The 21,615-nt window shown below is 36.9% G+C and overlaps 1 protein-coding gene across 3 annotated transcripts in view; it reads left to right on the top strand.

Annotated features, from left to right (window-relative positions):
- The window catches only part of RPS6KC1 (ribosomal protein S6 kinase C1), a 195,389-nt gene that overhangs the window by 108,258 nt on the left and 65,516 nt on the right, over positions 1-21,615 (top strand). For 2 of the 3 annotated variants that reach the window (XM_065936225.1, XM_065936223.1), the window contains 2 exons: positions 2,043-2,158; positions 15,340-15,432. In XM_065936225.1, the coding sequence (XP_065792297.1) occupies positions 2,043-2,158; positions 15,340-15,432 (209 nt within the window). The remainder of the gene's footprint in view (positions 1-2,042; positions 2,159-15,339; positions 15,433-21,615) is intronic. The other variant, XM_065936224.1, reaches the window with a different exon arrangement.

Here is a 21,615-nt window from a genome sequence, read left to right as displayed (position 1 = left end):
AACCACTATCAGCAGCAGGAGTCCATTTCAACTGCTAGTTTCCGGTTCTTTTTTCTCTGTTACTATGGTGACTGCCTAGAAAGCGACAGAAATACCAAAAGTTTAAAAAGCAGCAATTTGATTACAAAATAGGGTTTTACCTCTGGCTTTAAATAGGTGTTTTATAGTCTTGACATTTTTGAATTTCAGATTACTTTGTGAGACAAATTAATTTTTTTTTCTTTTGAAAAAGTAATATTTTGAAGTTTTATTAGAGGTTAATTACACTGAAGGTTTCCTAGGTGGCACAGTGGTAAAGAATCCTCCTGCCCATGCAGGAGACACAAGAGGTTCAATCCCCAGGTCGGGAAGATCCCCCTGGAGGAGGAAATGGCAAACCACTCCAGTATTCTTGCCTGGGAAATCCCATGGACAGAGGAGCCTGGTGGGCCAAAGTCCATGGGGTCACGAAGAGTTGGACATGATTGAGAAACCATAAAGGAGAGAAGAGGAATTGTAAGGTAAAGGCTGTGAAAGGAAAGATATTTAAACAAAATTGCAATCCCAGCTTTATTGCAGTTTTTCTTTGAGGTCTGTGTTCATTCAGGGTTCTTTGGTTTACATGTGATACAATCCACTACCTTAGGATTGGAGGTCCAACTCAAATCAGAGGCCCCAGTCACAGTAGAGTTTCTTTTTTTGTCTCTCATATTTACGTCTGTCAAGTTCCTTCTTGTCGTTTTTTTTTTCCCCTTTGACAGAAACCATGGCTGTTGGCAGTCCCACTCATCTTATTTCCAGCACCAGTTACGCAGAAGACTGGCCCAGTTTGTGTTGGGTCAGCTTCTCCCTTCTCCAGCTGTGGCCAGGAGGGTGGGGTTCTGATTGACTCCGCTGTAACAGGAAGGCTCACCCTTGGCTAGCAAGTAGTGATTGGAGGGGCTGAGATCTGAAATAAGGTAGAAGCTCTCATTCAAACCATGTTAAGGGCTGGAGAACACAAGCTGGAATCAATCTGAGGAAGAGGTTCAGAGTTGAAATGACTTATCGGACACATGACTAATGAGAAGCAGGGCCAGAATTCAGATAACCAGGGTTTCTGGGATGTAATCTGGAGTACTTTCCACTGTGTGATATTACATTTTGGTTAACAGCTTCATTCAGAAGGTGCATAAGGTGAATTATAAAAACAGTACTGTGTATTATTAAGTGCTTTGTTAAAAATGTCATGCACAGTATTGAATAGTATTTATGAAAGGAACCTTAGACATCATATAGTACAGTGGTGTCAAACTTTTTAACTTTGAGCCCTAGAATCCTTTCTTCAGATGAAATGTTATAGTCGGGTATATAAAATGGATAAAAGTGTTGGATCATCCTGCTCTGGAGAGGAGATCCAGGAGTGGACCGCCTTCTCTTTGAGATCCTGAGTTCATTAGAAGCCGCTTTGAATACCCTTCCCTTAGGGAAACTAAGAGCCAGACAGGGTAGTGACCCTATTTCAATTTCAGATAATTATATGTTATAAGAAATGAAGTTACATTCTTGTGTTCAGTTGTAAGGTGGGTGACAATTTGTTATTAATGAATTAACCATGACACTTGCAAATATTCGAGTTGCCCTGAATGCTTTTATTCTCCAGTTTGGTGGTACTTCCACAGCATCTCACATCCATGTCACAGCTCTTACTAAACATCTCTTCCATTTGGTGCTATTTGTTGGGCTGGACAACTGTGTACTGTCTGGACTAGCCTAATCTTTTGTCCACAGAGTTTTTTATATCACATTCTTTATATATTGATTCCTCTTATACAATACATCAAGTTCTCTGTGTATATTTAAGTATGGGATTTTCAGAATGTAGATAAATGCAACTCATCTGGGTAATATTTAGACCTTTGCTGATATTAGTAACTTTGATGTCTGTTCCAATTTTGATCTCTCTCGTCTTTTCAATTAGAAATGTGAACAGGTGGTAAATTGGGTAAAAGGAAGTTAATCTTCAGTTTGCGTGAAAGAAAGGTTGCTTTTCACATGTCCTGGCTTCTGTTTTCTCCTTTTAGGAGAGTCAAGTCCCACCCGGCGGGAAGCTGTGAAGAGAAGAACTGCAGAGTACCTCATGCGGGCAGAGACTCTCTCTAGCCTTTGTGCGAAACCTCAGCTTGATGATGTATCTCAGGTATGTCTGATGTTTCATTGTGCATTTCCTTTTAGCCAATTTTGCTGTTTTTTGTTTTTGTTTTTTTTTCCCTTCTTAGTTTCCTTTCTAACTAGGATGTTTGAGAATTTTGGTCTTTGGAATTTTATCAATGATTTTCTTTCTTTTTTTTGTTTTTTGTTTTTTTGTTTTTTAACAAATTTTATTGGAAGAATTTTGATACAGTCATTTATTATTTTTTTAAAATACATCTGAGGTTAAAGTACACATATGAATGTCTTCAGTTAGAAAAAAGCAAAATATACATTATGAGCTTGTTGTGTTGTTCTTAGGCAAATCATAATTGCTCACTCTGGTACATTCAAACCAAATTGCAACGTAGTCTTTGACATTTCAACCTAGCCTTGTATTCAGACGTTTATTTAGAATTGTTTTGATGGCATCCTCTTCACCAAAGAATCAAACCCAGATCAAACTTGGCCATTGTTTAGAAACCATTCAAGACAGGGAGATAAAGTGTTGTAGGGGTGTTTAAAATATACAAGAAAGGATTTGACAATTTTTCATTCACAGTATTTCTGACACAGAAGACCCATTTTATTTATTGATGAGACACACACATGTTGGGGCAAAATATCCCTTGGGCAAATATATCACTGAATTCACTGCTCTTACAGGAAGAAATGAGACTACTTGGCAAGCTTTTGACAGGATACCTCTAGTCCAAAATGGCACCTTTATTGAGCCTAATTGATGTGTGATATATGATACATAAAATTCAAATAATAAAATTCAAAATAAAGCTTTTTTTTCCACCAGCAAAAGAGAAGTTTTACGTTGGCAGCAGCAATGAAAAGAGATGGAAAATAAGTAAAACCCAAAGAAACAAAGAGAGGCTCTATGAAAATTTAGTATTTAGAGGGGAAAAAGAGAAGATAAAAATTATTTTAGGAATATTAGATCACTTAATGAATACATGTAGTGCTGCTTTTATAGAAGTACCTTCAAGATATACCTTTGAAACAGTTTTGGATGAAAATATACCTGGGATAAATGAAATAGAATGTTATACACCGGCCCTTAAAGTACTAGATAATAGGAATATGGTGATTTCCTATATTAAAAATTGGGCTATACGAGATATAAAAATTCAAGTGACCCACATTTCACAGTCCAAATTCTACCAAGTTCCTGTCCAACCCAGCATGCAAAATGGAAAACGTCTCTATATTCCCACTATTCCTATATTAAAACGAAGGAGCAGCTTACAAGGTTACTGGAGAAAAGAAAGTCCAAAGTGAATATAAAGTCACTTATTTGTACAAAAATGCCACAGAAAAGCTGAGATGTCTTCTGTAATAACAGTAAATTACTGGTTTTACCTTACTTGTATATCCACTGCTGTCTACAACGTTTACTCACTGGCTCATTTACTGAGCATAGAAGTATAAATTTGTGCTAAATTTAGTGACAGGAGGATACATGAGACATTCTTTTTTCCACCATGATCAAAATTACACATTAAATTCTCAAAGCCATGGGAAAAGTTCAAAGTAAGATATTAAGTTTAAGCATGCTGCTAAGTCACTTCAGTCGTGTCCAACTCTGTGCGACCCCGTAGACGGCAGCCCATCAGTCTTCCCCGTCCCTGGGATTCACCAGGCAAGAACACTGGAGTGGGTTAAGTTTAAGCATAAACTAATACTAATTAGGAAATCTGTTTCTTACTTTTGAAGAGGTGTGTATAAAATGTTCAGTTCAGTTCAGTTCAGTTCAGTCGCTCAGTTGTGTATTTGCGACCCCATGGACTACAGCACACCAGGCCTCCCTGTTCATCACCAACTCTTACTCAAACTCAGGTCCATTGAGTCAGTGATGCCATCCAACCATCTCATCCTCTGTCGTCCCCTTCTCCTCCCGCCTTCAGTCTTTCCCAGCATCAGGGTCTTTTCAAGTGAGTCAGTTCTTTCTATCAGGTGGCCAAAGTATTGGAGTTTCAGCTTCAACATCAGTCCTTCCAATGGACACTCAGGACTGATTTCCTTTAGGATGGACTGGTTGGATCTCCTTGCAGTCCAAGGGACTCTCAAGAGTCTTCTCCAACACCACAGTTCAAAAGCATCCATTCTTTGGTGCTCAACTTTCTTTATAGTCCAACTCTCACATCCATACATGACTACTGGAAAAACCATAGCCTTGACTAGATGGACCTTTGTTGGCAAAGTAATGTCTTTGCTTTTTAATATGCTGTCTAGGTTGGTCTAGGGGCTTCCCTGGTGGCTCAGAGGTTAAAGCGTCCACCTGCAATGTGGGAGACCTGGGTTCAATCCCTGGGTCGGGAAGATCGCCTGGAGGAGGAAATGGCAACCCACTCCAGTATTCTTGCCTAGAGAATCCATGGACGGAGGAGTCTGGTGGGCTACAGTCTACAGGGTCGCAAAGAGTCGGACATGACTGAGCGATTTCACTTTCTTCACTTTCTAGGTTGGTCATAACTTTGCTTCCAAGGAGTAAGCGTCTTTTAATTTCATAGCTGCAGTCACCATCTGCAGTGATTTTGGAGCCCCCCCCCCCCCCCAAAATAAAGTCTATAACTGTTTCCACTGTTTCACCATCTATTTGCCATGAAGTGATGGGACCAGATGCCGTGATCTGAATGTTGAGCTTTAAGCCAATCTTTTCACTCTTCTCTTTCACTTTCATCAAGAGGCTCTTTAGTTCTTCTTCACTTTCTGCCATAAGGGTGATATAACCTGCATATCCGAGGTTATTGATTTTTCTCCTGGCAATCTATAAAATGTAAATCAAGTCATATATATCTCTCTCATGCAGTGCAAAATTATTTGTACATCTTAGAAGACAACTTCCTACCATCTACGTTAACATCTCTTGGCCAAGAGTTTAGTTTCTCTTCACTCACGCTGGTACTGACAATGTTGAGTCAGTCCCTTTTAAAAAGCAGCTTATTACAGAACAGACTTTTGAACTCTGGGGGAGAACGTGAGGGTGGGATGTTTTGAAAGAACAGCATGTATATTATCTATGGTGAAACAGACCACCAGCCCAGGTGGGATGCATGAGTCAAGTGCTCGGGCCTGGTGCACTGGGAGGACCCTGAGGAGTCGGGTGGAGAGGGAGGTGGGAGGGGGGATCGGGATGGGGAATACGTGTAACTATATGGCTGATTCATGTCAATGTATGACAAAACCCACTGAAATGTTGTGAAGTGATTGGCCTCCAACTAATTAAATAATATTAAAAAATAAATAAATAAATAAAAATAAAAAGCAGCTTATTCTGTGAGTGTCAGGAAAACTTTTTTACTTTTTTTTTTTAAACAAAAAGTCCTTAAAAGTGCTAAAGGAACTCTGATTGCTCATTTTGGCCTGCACATTGTTAGAAGGTGATAAGCATAGGAGTGGGATACAAAGAAGGAAATGAGTGTAAACAAGGTACATATAGCAACTATTCCTCTTTATCAATTTTGTCATTTTGATTGTTCATGATTTTGTTTTGCTGTTTTTGTTTACTCACTAAGTCGTATCCGAATCTTGTGACCCCAGTGGAGCCTGCTAGTCTCCTCAGTCCATAGGATTTCCCCAACAAGAATACCGGAATGGGTTGCCATTTCCTTTTCTATCAATGATTTTTTCTAAAGTTATTGATGGGAAGAAAAGCATTAAAGCAAACCATCAAAGGTGAAATAAGATGAGACTCACCTTCTCCTTTTTCTTGGCCCTTTGTTCTTCGTTCTGTGCTTTGCTTAGTTGCTCAGTCGTGTCTGACTCTCTGTGACCACATGGGCTGTAGCCCGCCAGGCTCCTCTGTCTATGGGGATTTTCCTGGCGGGAATTCCATCCCTAATATCGCTGTGTGTAGAATGACAGTAATTTACACTTTATATTTTATTTGAAATTTTAAATTATGATTCTTATAGCATTCACATACAGTTTTATTGATTCATGCTAAAACTAATAATTTAAGCATAAGTCCTACAAGTGGCAGCTATAGATCGCCTGGAATTATAAAGGCATAATTCTAACAGGGATACTTGGGTTATTTGGGGCTACCCCTAGTCTTATTAAGAAAGCAGGTGAATGCTTAAAATGTTAGAAGCATTGTGGTTTATCATTATTGTTTTTATGTTACATCTATCTGGATTTGGCATATTTCTAGAAGAAATTTTTTTTTAAATTAAACTAAGGTTTTATTTTTTATGATACAATTTAAGAGTTATATCTTCTAGAGTGAAAGCGTTTCTTAATGTTTCTAAGGCAGGCTTGTCTGCGTCTCAGATCTGTCCCCTGAAGCCATGGAAGATTGGACAAGATACTTAACTCCATCTCTTCGCTTCAGTTTCTACATGTGAATAATGGGGATAATAGTAATTCCCTGCTAGGTTGTTGTTACGATTAAATGGGTTAAAAAAGAAATCACTCATGTATGTGGATAAATGCACACACTCACATATAAACAATCAAGTGCCTACCTTGTAAAAAGACTGGCTGATAGGCCAAGCTTTTAAGACTAGCTTAATAAGCATTAACCTATTTTTCATTTCCCCTCATATATTTGCTTTATATACCTTTTTGCACATTTATAAATGCTTTTTATACTTTTTGAAAATTATAAAAGGTTTCAGTTTCTAGTTTAGAAACAGATGGTAATCTTGATTCATCAGACCACTAGAAATTTTTCCACTGCTTTTCTGAGTCCTTTTCATTTTCTTTATGACCTTTTAAAACGTACAATTATCAGAACTATACTTCTTAGTGTAAAAATTTCTGTTGTTAAGCAGTTGACCATTCTTTTTAGGACAACTTATATTACAGTTTGGAAATAATACACTTTTGTTACTTCTTCTAACATAATAAATGTGTTTAAATAATTTATCTGCTGGATCATTTTCAGATTGTTAATGGTTATAACTGTTCTGTTTGCTAATCTTTTTCTGTTTTCTGTCATTGTTGTTTCAGTTATATTATTTCTTTTACTATTATTATTTCTTTACTGTTGAATTATTCTTTCTAATTTTAAAATTAAAAAGTATTTTTATTTAATGAGGTATAATTGACTTAATGATAGTATATTTGTTTTAGGTATATAGCATAGTGATTCAGTATATTTATATATTACAAAACATGCATCATAGTAAGTCTAGTTATCATCTATTACCATATAAAGTTACTACAGAACTATTAGTATTCCTTGTGCTGACTTATTTACTTTAAACTGAAAGTTTTTAGCTCTTAATCTCCCTTACCTATTTCACTCAACTCTCCCCACCTCCCTTCTGGAAACCACCAGTTTGTATCTCTGTGTCTGTTTCTGTTTTGTTATGTTTATATATTTGTTTTTTAGATTTTGTATATAAATGAAATCATATGCTATTTGTCTTTCTTGTCTGATATAGTTTACTTAGCCTAATATCCTCTAAGTCCATGCATGTTGTTGCCAATGACAGGATTGCATTTAAAAATTTTTAAATGGAGTATTTCTCTGAAGGTTACTTTGAGTTCAGTTCTTATTTTCTGTGGAGTTGGCACCTGGCCCTGTGTGCGGTCCAGTGTGCAGTCCAGTGTGTATATTCTCCATCTATTTTGGGGGGACATTGATAAACATATTAAATAGGATGGGCCTCTGAACTCTTTTTTTTTTTTTTTTAAACTAAATCCATCTTGTATATAAATACAGTTGATCTTGAACAACATGGGCTTGGACAGTGTGGGTCTACTTACACGTGAACTTTTTTCAACAGTAGTACTTTAGGATCTGTTGTTGTTCAGTTGCTGAGTTGTGTCTGACTCTGTGACCCCATGGACCATCGCTTACCAGGCTCTTCTGTCCTGCACTGTGTCCTAGAGTTTGCTCCAATTCATGTCCATTGAATTGGTGATGCTATCCAACCATCTCATCCTCTGCCATCCTCTTCAATCTTTACCAGCATCAGAATCTTTTCCAGTGCCTCATCACTTTGCATCTGGTAGCAAAGTGTTGGAGCTTCAGCATCAGTTCTTCCAATGACTATTCAGGGTTGATTTCTTTTAGGATTGACTAAAGTCTAAGGGTCTCTCAAGAGTCTTCTCCAGCACCACTATTTAAAGCATTAAATCTCCGGTGCTAGGCCTTCTTTATGGTCCAATTCTCACAGCCATACATGACTACTGAAAAAAACATAGCTTTGACTGTATGGACCTTTGTCGGCAAAGTGATGTCTTTACTTTTTAATATGCTCTCTAGGTTGGTCGTAGCTTTTCTTCCAAGGAGCAAGTGTCTGTTAATTTTGTGGCTGCAGTCACCATCCACAGTGACTTTAGAGCCCAAGAAAATAAAGTCTTTCACTGTTTCCCTTTTATTCCCTAGCTACTTGCCATTAAGTGATGGGGCTGGATGCTGTGATCTTAGTTTTTTTAATGTTGAGTTTCAGGCCAGCTTTTTCACTCTCCTCTTTCGCCTTCATCAAGAGGCTCATTAATTCCTTTTCATTTTCTGTCATTAGAGTGGTATCATCTGCATATCTGAGGTTGTTGGTATTTCTCCCGGCAATCTTGAGTCCAGCTTGTGAATCATCCAGCCTGGCATTTCTACTCATCCTTACTCATTCAGACTCCCTATTTATACATTCTCTGTTACAGTTCCCCAATAATCACTTCTATAAGGCAATAACTTATTAAGCAAATAAATATATGAAGCCTGCTGTGTAACTTTTGACTTTGAGAAAGGAACCATGATGTTTTATCAGTCAGAATTTTCTTTCAGGCATAGTTTTAAATGAAAATAAATCAAAAGAGATTTAGTATAGGGAAGCTGATTGTATTAGATTATATGAATTCAGTAGCATCTAAGACTCTGTGTGTATACAGTATCAAACTAGGTATGCATTGGAGTTACATCAACACAGTCTCTGCTCTTGCACACCCAAGCAGGAGTTCCCAACCTCTGGGATCTAATGCATGATGATATGAGATGGAGCCGATGTAATAATAATAGAAATAAAGTGCACAATAAATGTAATGTGCTTGAATCGTCCCCAGAACATCCCCCTTCCACCCCGGTCAATGGAAAAATTGTCTTCCACGAAGCCAGTCCCTAGTGCCAAAAAGGTTTGAGACCACTGCCCTAAAGCATAATTGAGGACCCAATATATGTGCATAATTGAGGTAACAAACGTTAGAATTGTAAGAGTGGTGTAGAATAATAAAAACTTGTATCGGCAGGGGTTAAAAAGGGGTACCTAGTGAAGTAGATTTGATGTGCTAGGATTTTTTTCCCCAGTTCTTGGGCAATTAAGAGCAAGGTGTTTTTCTTTTTAGAGTAAGCATTTACTTTTTATTTTCACTTTTGTATTTTACTATATTAATGTGTGTGTGTGTGTGTGTGCATGCACACACGCATGTGTGCTCAATCATGCCTGAAACTCTTTGTGGCCCCATGGACCTTCAGGTTCCTCCATTCGTGGAATTTTCCAGGCAACAGTACTGACATGGGTTGCAGTTTCCTTCCCAGGGGAATCTTCCGAACCCGAGGGTTGAACCCACATCTCCTACATGGTTCTATCACTGTGCCACCTGGGAAGCCCTTACTCTTTTAAACCTGGCCCTTATTTAGGTTAGAGACTTGCTTGATTATTTTTTGCCTGAAATTTAATGGAAATGTCTTTTGGAGGTTCTTGATTAGCTGGATGAATTTATTTCTCTTCTTTAACCATATTTGGACCATAGTGTCAAACACTACAGCGAGTGAATTGATATAAATCATTTTTGGCAAATCTTTAATTTTCTGCAAAGCAGATATTTTTCTTTCTTGAACACACAAACAAACATTTGTTTCTCGCCTGGTTGTTAAGAAAATAAAAGAATCTTCCTTTTCGGTTTTGAATTTTTTTGTTGATCACTGTTTTTCCTTTGGGGCAGTCTAGGTCATGACTTACTTTACCTGAGTTTTCTGTGATGGTTCAAGCTTATGCTTTATTGAATTTACTTGAGACTCTTATGTAGTAAATAAAAAAGTTCCAAATTTTTCCAGTTGTTGTTGATAATATCTTTTTCAAAAAAAGGACAGAAAGGAGCAAAAGCACTATCCTACTCTTTCTTTTCTTCATTACTGGAAAGCCCCGAGGAAATTTAAAGACCAAATCTCAAAAAAAAAAAAAGAGAAGTGAACTTTGCGTAAACTAAAGATACCATGGCTCAGATGATAAAGAATTCACCTGCAGTGCAGGAGACCAGGGTTCGATCCCTGGGTCAGGAAGATCCCCTGGAGAAGGAAATGGCAAACCACTCTAGTATTCTTGTCCTGAGAATTCCATGGACAGAGGAGCCTGGTGCGCTACAGTCCATGGAGTTGCACAGAGTTGGACACGACTGAATGACTACAACTTTCACTTAAAGTTGCAGTTTTAACAAAAGGAGATGAATTTCTTTTTCCTTTTTTTGAACTGTAGATGACTTTGAATGATTTAGGAATTAGTAGTTTTAAAGGAGATTTCCCTGTAAAAGACATGGAATAGCTTATTTGCTATTTTTAGCTCTAGGAATTTAAAACTCAAGATCAATGAAATTTAGAAAAAGTAAATGGTCTAACTGTAGGACATGAAAGATTGTGTAGTTTCTAAAGTATGAATACATTTTTTACTTGCAGTTATAAGGTATGAATGGAAACACATGGGCTCCACATTTGTGGAGTAAACCAACTACACACTGAAGATAGTTGGGGAGAAGAAATGCTAGAAAGTTCTAAAAACAAAACTTGAATTTGCTGCGTGCCAGCAACTACTGACATAACATTTGAATTGGGTTAGGTGTTATAAGTAGTTAAAGATGATTTAAAGTATATGGGTGGATATGCGTAGATTATACGCCATTTTATATAAGGGACTTGAGCATCTGTGCATTTTAGTATTCATGGGGATCCTGTAATCAGTCCCCTGTGTATTGGTTCCAGGGACAACTGTGTATAGAATGTATGCATTTCCTGAGTATTTCATAGATTCTGAGTATAGTTGCTATAATATTGAAAGTATTTCACCATTGTGCATTTTGTTTACTAGTATTACTGGTATGTCTCAATTCTTCTTCAGCAAATACTTTAGAACGAATGTCGTGTCACCCTTAGTGAGACCATGGGCAAAGCAAAGATGGCAGTCAGGTGCATTCCAGGTCAGTAACAGGATTGCAGTTAGGAGTCATGCTTGAAATGTGATTTAAGAGAGACTTGTTTAGGAGTTTGAGTATTGAGGGTTAATAGGTTGCCAGTGAAAGTCTTGGCAAAGCCAAAAGTCTACAGGTGAAGCCAAGTTCAGAAACTAGTGCAGTTAGCTCTCATGGTTCAGAGTGTGGATATGTTCTTTGTAGAACTTTCCTTCTGCCTTTGACTGCGTATTCCCGCCCAGATAATGCTGGCTTAACTCTCAGGTTATTTAAGGACAAGTAACTAACCCTATTCCACATACAGTTGGTGGACCAGCAGCCCAGCATCACCTGGTAGCTTCTTGGAAATGCAGATTCGTGGGCTCCACCATGGACTGACTGAGTCTGAATCTCCATTTTCATCAAGTCCTCAGGTGGTGTGCATGCACGTTAAAAGTTTGAAAAGTACCTCACTAACAGATTGTTAAGAATTGAGATAGATCTCATTGAGAAAAGGGAATAATATCAAGTAAAAAAGACTCTGGGCTGGATAAGCAACAACTTAAAAAAAAAAAGAACCCAAATGAAAACAAAGGCAAGCTTCACTTAGCCACGTAAACAGTGTCAACCAGTGATAGTAAACAGGTCTCACTAGTGTGCTGATAACTCGTTCACTGGTGGTGGCCGCCAAGAGCCTTGTGTTACAAAACAGAGTGTGGGCCAACAGTCTGCCATAGGCTGGAGCAGTTGAGTGGTACATACTTGCCATCTTTGCTTCTGAAAGTTGGTGGATTATCACATATTCTTGTGTCGTGTCCCCCCCACCCCCAATTCCATACCTTCTGTATTTAGCATTGAACTTTTTGCTTCTCTAGGCATCTTCTGATGTTGTAACCGATACAAAGAAGTAATATTTTTACTTTCTTCCTTAAGGAAATAAGCCATATTACCTAGAAATATTTCCATTTACCCTGCCCCAATAGTATCTGTTCAGTTTCTTTAAACAGTGTTATGTAGTTATATAAATAAAATCTAATCCCCTCTTATCTATTACTTAGTTTTGTCGTCTTAGCCAGATTGCTAAACCTTGCTGCTTTTCAGTTTTCTCATCTGAAAAAAAAAAAAGAATGTTGGACTTGATCTCTGCCTCTTCTGTTCTTAAAATTCTGTGGATTTATGTTTCCTTTTGCCATCTAAAAAAAGGAATAGATCTATAGGGATTCTACCCAATTTAAACACTGCATATCAGAAATACAGGATTTTTTATTGATGATTTTATTTCATGATCTTTCTTTGTTCGTTTCTCTGATCTTAGACTTTTATAGATGGTTAAAGTAGAAAGAGAACTTGAATGATCACTTTGCCTTTGGTCTTTCCCCATTACAATTTCACCATTCCTGTCTTTGCAAAAGTAACCTTACTAAATACTGTTTCGTTGAGTTGTTTCTCATACAAAAACTTGTTTTCTAGATTCTGGAGAACATAGTCCAGACTTTTCTTCTTGGCTTTCAAGGCCTGTTAAAGGCAGTAAAACCAACCAACCTTAAATGTGTAATTTTATTTTCCTCTGTTCTACAATTTCAACATTTTTTTCCCCTACCAAGCCAGTTTTTTCCCCCAATCCTATGTATAACATCCTTTCCTAATTTCTACGTAACATTTAAAGTCCCCTTTGATTACACTTTTTTCTGAGACCACAGTTTATCATACATTAACTAATGATTTATCTCTATTGTCTTATATTTTTAAAAAATGTTTTACTGTTATTTAACTTTTTGTGTGTTTAGCTTATCTCTTCAAGTAATTGTAAATGTCTTGAAACTAGAGACTGTGTCTTTTGATAATTTTTATCCCTTTAAATTGTCGTGCACATAATGGGCATGGTAATTTATTGAAAGACACAGTAGAGAGCTTGTGTTTTTCTCTCTTTGTTATTGAGATTGCTGAAGTGAACTGATAACTTTCCTTGGAAACTGAAAGATCCTATGACATCAGTGAATAAGAGGGATGAGTAGGAGATAGGGATGTTGGACGTGTTTGGCCATATTATTCTTTTTCCTCTTAGAATGTTTTCTAGCCATTCCTTTTACAAAAATCACAAGCAATTCTTACTCTTCCTTGATAATAGAGTAGGGAGAGCTGAATTTTTAATCATCAGAATGTGTTGTGTAGCAGAAGGACTGCAAGCAGTCAAGTAAGGAGTTGGGATCTAGTCTGGGATCTTTCACTGCTCTTTCTGACTGTAAACTCCCAACCATTCTGAACTTCCTTTTATTTATCTGTAAAGTGGGATTATAATGATGACTTCTTATAAGTATTACACTCAGGCCAGGGTGAGGTATGAGGATGAAATAATACAATATAGATTAAGAGAGAAGAGTTTGTATTTCTGTTTTATTTCTATTAAAATGCCCTACTAAGTGTTTTTCTAGCCTTAAAAATTCCCCTTGGATTTTAAGCTTTAGGGAGACAGAGATGTATTTGTGTTTTATGTCATCTAGCTGAGTGCTTAATATAAGTGAGATATTAAAAATATAATTTTTTGAAACATATGCTAGAAGTAAAAATTACATAGATTTAAAAAGATTTTTATTACCCTGTTGAGTTGCCGTTATCACCAAGATTCTCAAGTTTCTTTAAAAAGTAAAGATTTATCTTTTTAAAAATATCACCTCTTTAGGCATGTTAGTATTTGCTTGCTAAACCTAAGAACAAACAAACAAAAAATTTTGAAAGCAATTAGAATTGCTGCTTTTAGAAAATTTCTCAAAGTGATAGTTTTCCTAGCTATTAAAGGTAACCTAATTTGTCTGTGTGACCTCCCTCACTTGTCACTCTCCTTCCTCCTTCCTTTCTTTTCTGCTCTTCCTCTTTGCTTCCAACCAGCATGCTAGGCCCTGTGAATATACAGGTGAATAAGGCATACTTCCTGTTCTCAAGGCGCTTCTTGTCTAGTGATGTTGGGCTGCACTAGGACTTGAAGTATCGAAAATGGTAACTCAGTAGCTCCAGGAGTCACGGCATTTGGTTAACCAGGTTATTTATCAGTAGCTACTCAGTGGGGTGATAAATGTTTCCTCTGTATTTTAACAGATTGTTGACAACAGAAAGGTCTGTTTTGAAGATATAATAAGGCTTTGAATGTCCTGTCATCGCATCACCATTTTAATATAAAGGTTAATAAAGGATTGCTTTCTGATTGTAAATGCCAAATGGAAAGGTCTTTGGAATTTATCTAGTCTAATGTTTTACATGACTGGTAGTGAGAAACTAAGACGAATGGATGGGAAGTTAGGATTATTCTTTTATTGTAAGTGGTACTGAAATATCCCTTCTGTATTCATTGATCTTTTTTGCACTTTTTATTATGGTGAACAGATGAAGTTTTCCACGTCACAGATGTTCAGATAGTTAAAAGACATTTTCTTCTATAAATCATCTCTTTTCTAGGCTTATTCAGTTCTAATAATTATTGGTTATGATAGAATTTCTTAATTCTTCACCATTATTAGCAATTCTGGTTGACCTTAAATTTGCCAATCCCTTTTAACATACATAGCATATATTTAAAAAGTAGCTTTAAAGAACTGTAGTTTTATGATGAGAGAAAATGACTTATGTTCCCTCTTTCCCCAAGTTTATCTATTGTTTTTTAGTCTTTTTCTTCTAAATTACTCTTGAGCCTTCTGGGGTAAATATAAGGCTGTGATTGATTGTTGGTTCACTTACCCATTTGTTACAAAGTTTCGTTATAGCTGTACAGTTCTGAATTGAATTGTTGCTCTGGAAACTGTATCAGCTCATTAATTTTTCTTTTTAAAATCTTGTTTCCAGTGTTATCATGATTTATTTACTTGCAGCTTTTTTCTTGCTTTTTCTTTTTGATTTCCTTCATTTTTGATTTTATTATTTTTTTTACTTTCTATTACAGACAAACAGAAACTTCCTCCTTTCATCTTTCCATTCTCTGATTTATGATAAATTTAGTTCCTTTGGCCTGGCATTTGCTTCAGCAGGCAGTCTTCCTTCAAGTACCTCCCTGATTGATGTGTAATCTTTGATATCTTCCATTAGCCTCCAGGATCACTAAGTTCAAGGCCCCCTTGGAACCTAAGGAGCCCTGCCGAGGAGCTGAAGGCCTTCAGAGTCCTTGGGGTGATTGACAAGGTAATTCTTCAGTGTCTCTTCAAGAGTTCAGTAATAAATCGACTGCATGCTGACATTATGTCTTTGAAGCTTTGGATCTTAAGGATATGAAACAAAAGGAGAAAATGACTCAAATGCATCTGCACTTTAAAATAACAAAAGCAGAAAAGAAAAAGCTTTTATCTAAGCAATTCATGTAAGGTCATGCAAAATATGTTATGTTAAAGGAGAAGGTGCTTATTTATTGGCATTCAGTCTAGTAAGGAGTTTGATTTTATAAACCTGTTATAGCAGGTAAAGATACACCGTGTGTTAGTTACAAAAACTAGTGAGTTAGTAGTTGTTCAGCATTAACTGGTGTAGTCAGTCTAGTGGTCAAAAAGAATGGTGCTCTCCTAATAAATACTGTTTCTTGAGTACCTACTATGTATCAGACCATGTATTAGGCATTTTATGTAATATAAACAACATAATACAATGTTTTATGTATGTTTACAATGTAAACAACGTAATCCTTTGTCAACCCTGTTATTTGCATCTTGGTGGAAAAGTGGTTTAGAACAGTTGAAGTAACTTGCCCCAGAAGTCACATAAAACTATTTAAGGTAGTACTGGAATTCAAACCACCAAGAGCTGTGACTTCTTCCTGTACACTAAATCCCCTTTTACACACACACATTTTTATATTTGAAATACAAGTACTGCGATAGCAGATGTCTCTGCCATCCAGTTTCCGCACATTTGGTGACATCTCAGATATGCCGAACAACAGTACTGGGGAGTCAGAAAGTTTACAAATGTGATTGAAAAATCATACCCAGTAAGCCAGTTTTAAATATTTTTGGTCAACCACCACTGTTTTAATACCTTTCAAAGTGAAAGAAAATGCCTTAATATTAGATATAAGTTAATTTAATCTTAACGTCAGTCATCCTTTATGAAGCCCCTTAGTGTGTGTTTATAACTTCACATTCATTCACTGCTTCTTGTGTTCTAAAGTGTGTGTGTGATTCTAAGCCAAAATTGAACAATGTGGAATATATTTCAAGTAATTTGAATAGTAACTAAGAGTTTGAGGTATTTCAAAAGGAATATTAGGTTAGATATTACATGAAGCTGTTGTGGTCTTTTTAAATTCTTATCAGCATCACTTTGTCTCAGAGAAATTTATTTGACTGAATTTTGAAGTTAAAGAATTCTAAGCAATAGAACCTTTGATACTGAAATATTTCCTTAACCATATTTTTTCTAGCCTTCCCAGATTAGAGAACATTCTGTTTGAGAATTCAGAGAAGTAAAATAGCAGTTAAATAGTTCTTGGATTAATTAAAAGTTCTTGGATTTCTGTGCAGGCAAATATGCTTTTTTGAGGTACCGGGTCTGCTCCCTCTCTTAGATCTGTTTATTTTGACAAAATATGACCTTTCATTGCTCGACTCTAATCATGGGTCACCTGTAAGTCCTGGTAATAGCTATGGGTCTCACATGTTTATCCAAATAAGGATGTTGGCAGTGGAGGAATCCCTACAGTCTAGGCTGAGAATGATAATTCACTTTTATCTTTGTTCTGTTAACTGGGGGAGTATGTTGGTGTTTAGAAGGGGGTGTTTTAACTTTTCTAAGTAGAAATAAAGATATCTGTACTTTGGAATTAATAAACTTTGCAAATAATCTTTAAAAATTTGTAATAGTCTCTATTGTAAAAACATGAATAGATTTTTTTAAACTTTGAATTTTTTTTAAGATTAATTCTTCTCCATTGTAATGAAGGATACCTAAAATTTGGGTTTTAGAAACTTAAAAGTTTGGAAGAGAAGTGTTGTGTCAATTCTAGGAAATATACTGGATACATTCATCTCACCTGTTGTTGTTTAGTTGCGAAGTTGTGTCCAACTCTTTTGCTACCCCGTGGACTGTAGCCCATAGGCTCCTCTGTCCATGGGATTTCCCAGGCAAGAATACTGGAATGGGTTACCATTTCCTCCTCCCAGGGATCTTCCTGACCCCAGGCTTGAACCCATGTCTTCTGCACTGGCGGGTGGATTTTTTTTTTTTCTACCACTGAGCCACTCACCTGTACTAAACACAGATTCTCTAATTCTGTTTCATTATGATATGTTCTGTAAGAGCTATTTTAAGTGTTATTCTCTAATAACTTAGGAAAATAAAATTTCCTTTGGAATAGAATCTGACAGACTTTTATAATGAAAACAAGTAAAGTAGATTTGTTCCTTAATATCTAGACTGTAAGCTTCATGAAAATAAGATCATGTCTTTCTTGTTCACCTTTATAATCTCAGCACCCAGAATCATGCCTGGCACATAATGGACACTTAGTCAATATTTGTTGAAGGGATGAAATTGAGACTTTAATGACTTTTAATATATCATATATAGAGTGACACCTACTGGTATAATGTGAGACTGCTATCTAGTATATGGTTCAAGACACTCAGATGTCCTTACCCAGAGGGACAGTAATTACATAGCTGTGTCTTGGTCTAGAAGTCAAAGGGGAATAAGTGACTTTCTGTTCTTTAGTTGGGATCGGGAAATCTTTCATTTTAAAGTGGTGCAAGGAAAGCAGCCCTGTACTTGTTGAGGAGAAGCAGTTCAAACGGCAGTGGATTTCTGAGCAGAAGTCATCGAGGCTGTGGGACATGGCACACACGAGTGCTGAAGAACTGTCAACCCAGTCCCTCTGTCCTGTGAAAACGCCGCTAAAGAGTGAGGGGGGATCGGCCCTTCGGAAGACTGAAGACAAGGACGAAGCAGCACTAAGGGAATTTGTCACCTGCTAACCTACTGTCAGAGAATAGCTTCAGTAAGTTCTCTAAGCAGAAAGGAAATACTAAAAGCAGGAATTCTAAAGTATTAAGAAGGAAGAAAGAACAAAAGAGTGAAACACGAGTGGATGTTTTCCTTTCCCTTGAGTATTCTAAGCTGTTTTATGGTTGAACAAAAACTATACTGTCTGATGTAGTTCTTTTTTTTTTTTTTAAATCATTTGTTTATTTTAATTGGAGGATAATTACAGTATTGTGATGGCTTTTGCCATACATCAACATGAATAGGCCACAGGTATACATGTGTCTCCCCATCCTCCCGCTCCTCCCTGCCCCGTCCCTTCTTGTTACAGAGCACCAGCCCTGGCTGCCCTGCTTCATGCGTATCTGATGTAGTTCTAAGTGTAAAGAGAAAATATTTACGATAATTATAAATGAAGGAGTATAAAGGAATGTAAGATTTTGGCACTTGGTTTGAAATGGTAAAGTGATGACACCAGTAGGCAGTGATGTTATTTGTATCTGATGGCTGGAGTAAGCAGGAAAAAAGGTAGACGTAGAGAGAGATACACCAAAAAAACTCTAGATAAACCAAATGTAATTCTGAAAAGCATTCAAGTAACCCGCAAGAAGGCAAGAAAAAACAGAAACAAAAAAGAGAACAAACAGAAAATGTAAAAATTGGCTTCAGAGTAAAGAAAATTAACCGGAGACAGGAAAATTATATAATGATAAAAGAGTTAATCAAGAACATGTAGCAGTCCTAGACATGTATTCACCAAATATAAGTTTGGTATATTATTAGTAGTATACTGATACGCACATACAAAAAACTGATAAAACTGAAAGGAGAAATAAACAATTTTACATTTGTGAGATCTAGTGAAAGTGGTGCTTAGAAGGAAATTGACAGCACTGAATGCATATATTAAAATTGAAGAAAGATCTAAAATCAATTATCTAAGTTTCCATCCTAGGAAATGAGCAAAAGAAGAGCAAAATAAATATAGAGTTGCCCAATCGTGTCCGACTCTTTGCGACCCCATAAACTGTAGTCCACCAGGCGTGGATTCAGGAATCCACATGCAGTGCAAGAGACCCAGGTTCGATCCTTGGGTTGGGAAGATCCCCTGGAGAAGGGAATAGCTACCTGCTCCATTATTCTTGCTTGGAGAATTCTGTGGACAGAGCAGCTTGGCGGGTTACAGTCCGTGGGGTCGCAAAGTGTTGGACACGACTGAGTGACTAGCACTGGCTCTTCCCAGATGACACTAGTGGTAAAGAACCCTCCTGCCAGTGCAGGAGATGTGTGAGACATGAGTTCGAACCCCAGGTCAGAAAGATTCCCTGGAGGAGGGCATGGCAACCCACTCCAGTATTCTTGCCTGGAGAATCCCACGGGCAGAGCAGCCTGGCGAGCTACAGTCAACGGGGTTGCAAACAGTCAGATGTGACTGAAGTGACTTAGTGGGCATGCACAAGCAGAAGAAAAGAAATAATAAAAATTAAGGCAGAAATCATAAGAATTGAAAACAGGAAATCAAAAAAGAAAATGAACAAAACCCAAACCTCGTTCTGTTAAAATGTTAGTAAGCTTTTATCTAGGTTAACTAATAAAAAAAGAGAAAAGACACATTTCTAAGATCAGAGGTGTAAGAGAGAACATGACTTTAGGCATAAACCTTAAAAGGGTAAAAGGGAATACAGTGAACAGTGCTGTCTACATAAAATTGAACATCTAGATGAAATGGACCAATTCCTTGAAAGACATAGTCTGCTGAAACTCACACAAGAAATATTCAATCTGAGTAGGTCTATATCTATTTAAAAAGTGAACCAATGTTTAATAAGCTTGTAAAATAGAAAGCATCAGGCCTAGATGGATTCACTGGTGAATCCCACCAAACATTTAGGGAAGAGATTGAACCAATTCTATAATTTCTTCCAGAAGATAGAAGCAGTGGTAATACTTTCTAACTCAATCTCTGAGACCAGTGTTAGCTTAACAGAAATAAAGATATTACTAGAAATGAAAGCTATAGACCAGTATCTCTCATAAACATAGATATAAAAAGCCTAACAAAAACATTAGGAATTTGAATCTAATAATGTATAGAAAGAGCTATGTACTATGACCAAGTGGTCTTTATCCCATTGTGTGCAAGTCTGGTTTGACAGTTCAAAGTCAATTAATGTTATCCAGCATATCTACAGGCTAAAGAAGAAAAATCACATCATCCTCTCAATTGACTATGGAAATGCATGTGGCATAATCTAATACCCATTTATGATAAAAACTCTCAGCAAATTAGGAATCGAGAGAAAATACCTCAGCTTGATAAAGAACTTTTATAGAACTCCTATAGTTTGCATCATCCTTCATGCTGAGAATCTTGACGTTTTCCTCTCGGATCATGATCAAGGCAAGGTTGTCCTCTCTCATCCCTCCTTTTTAGCATCCTACTGAAAGTTCTCACCATTGCAGTAAGGTAAGGAAAGGAAACAAAGACACGAAAATTGGAAATGAAGAAAGAAAACTTCATTTGAAGGTGACATGGTTGTCTCTATGAAAAATGCACCAAACAAATCTCCTGAAAGTATTAAACTATTATAGGACGGCTGCGAGATACATGGTTAATGTATAAAGTCAGTCATTTCTTATATACCAGCAGTGAACAAGGGGAATTTAAAAACTCAATATCACTTATATCAGCGCTTCGAAAAAAATGAAATACTTAGATATAAATCTAACAGAATGTATGCAACCTTATATGAGGAAAACTATAAACCTCTGATGAAAAAATTAAAGAAGAGCTAAATAAACGGCGGGATATTCCATGTTCATATGTAGGATGATTCGTTATTGTCAAGATGTCAGTTCTTCCCTGCTTGATTTATACATTTAGTACAATCTCAGTCAGAATCACAGCAAGTTATTTTGTGGATATTGAGAAAGTGATTCTAAAGTTTTTATAGAGGAACAGAAGTTCCAGAAAATCTAACACAATATTGAAGGAAAAGAACAAATTCAGAGAAGTAATTCTACCTGAATTTAAGACTTTCTGTGAAGCTATAGAAATCAAGACAGTGGTGTGGGATTGGTGAAAGAATAGACAGATAAATGGAACAGAATGGAGTTGAGAAATAGATTTACATGAGTGTAGTCTAGTGGTCTTTGATAAAGGAGCAAAGGCAGTACCATGGAGGAAAGATAGTTGCATCAAGAGATGGTACTGAAACACCAAATCCAGTGGACATTCACATGAAGAAAGGGGCCCTAGACGCAGACCTTAAAGGGGCCCTAGACACAGACACATCATTGAAAAAAAATAAACTCAAAGTGGATCATAGACCTAAAGAAAAACACAAAGGTATAAAAATCTTATAGCATAGAAGAAAATCTAAACAACCTTGGGTA

This window comes from Muntiacus reevesi, chromosome 5, assembly GCF_963930625.1.
Source record: "Muntiacus reevesi chromosome 5, mMunRee1.1, whole genome shotgun sequence".
NCBI lineage: Eukaryota > Metazoa > Chordata > Mammalia > Artiodactyla > Cervidae > Muntiacus > Muntiacus reevesi.
Note: the sequence above shows the minus strand (reverse complement) of the source record. Positions and strands in the feature narration are given on the sequence as shown.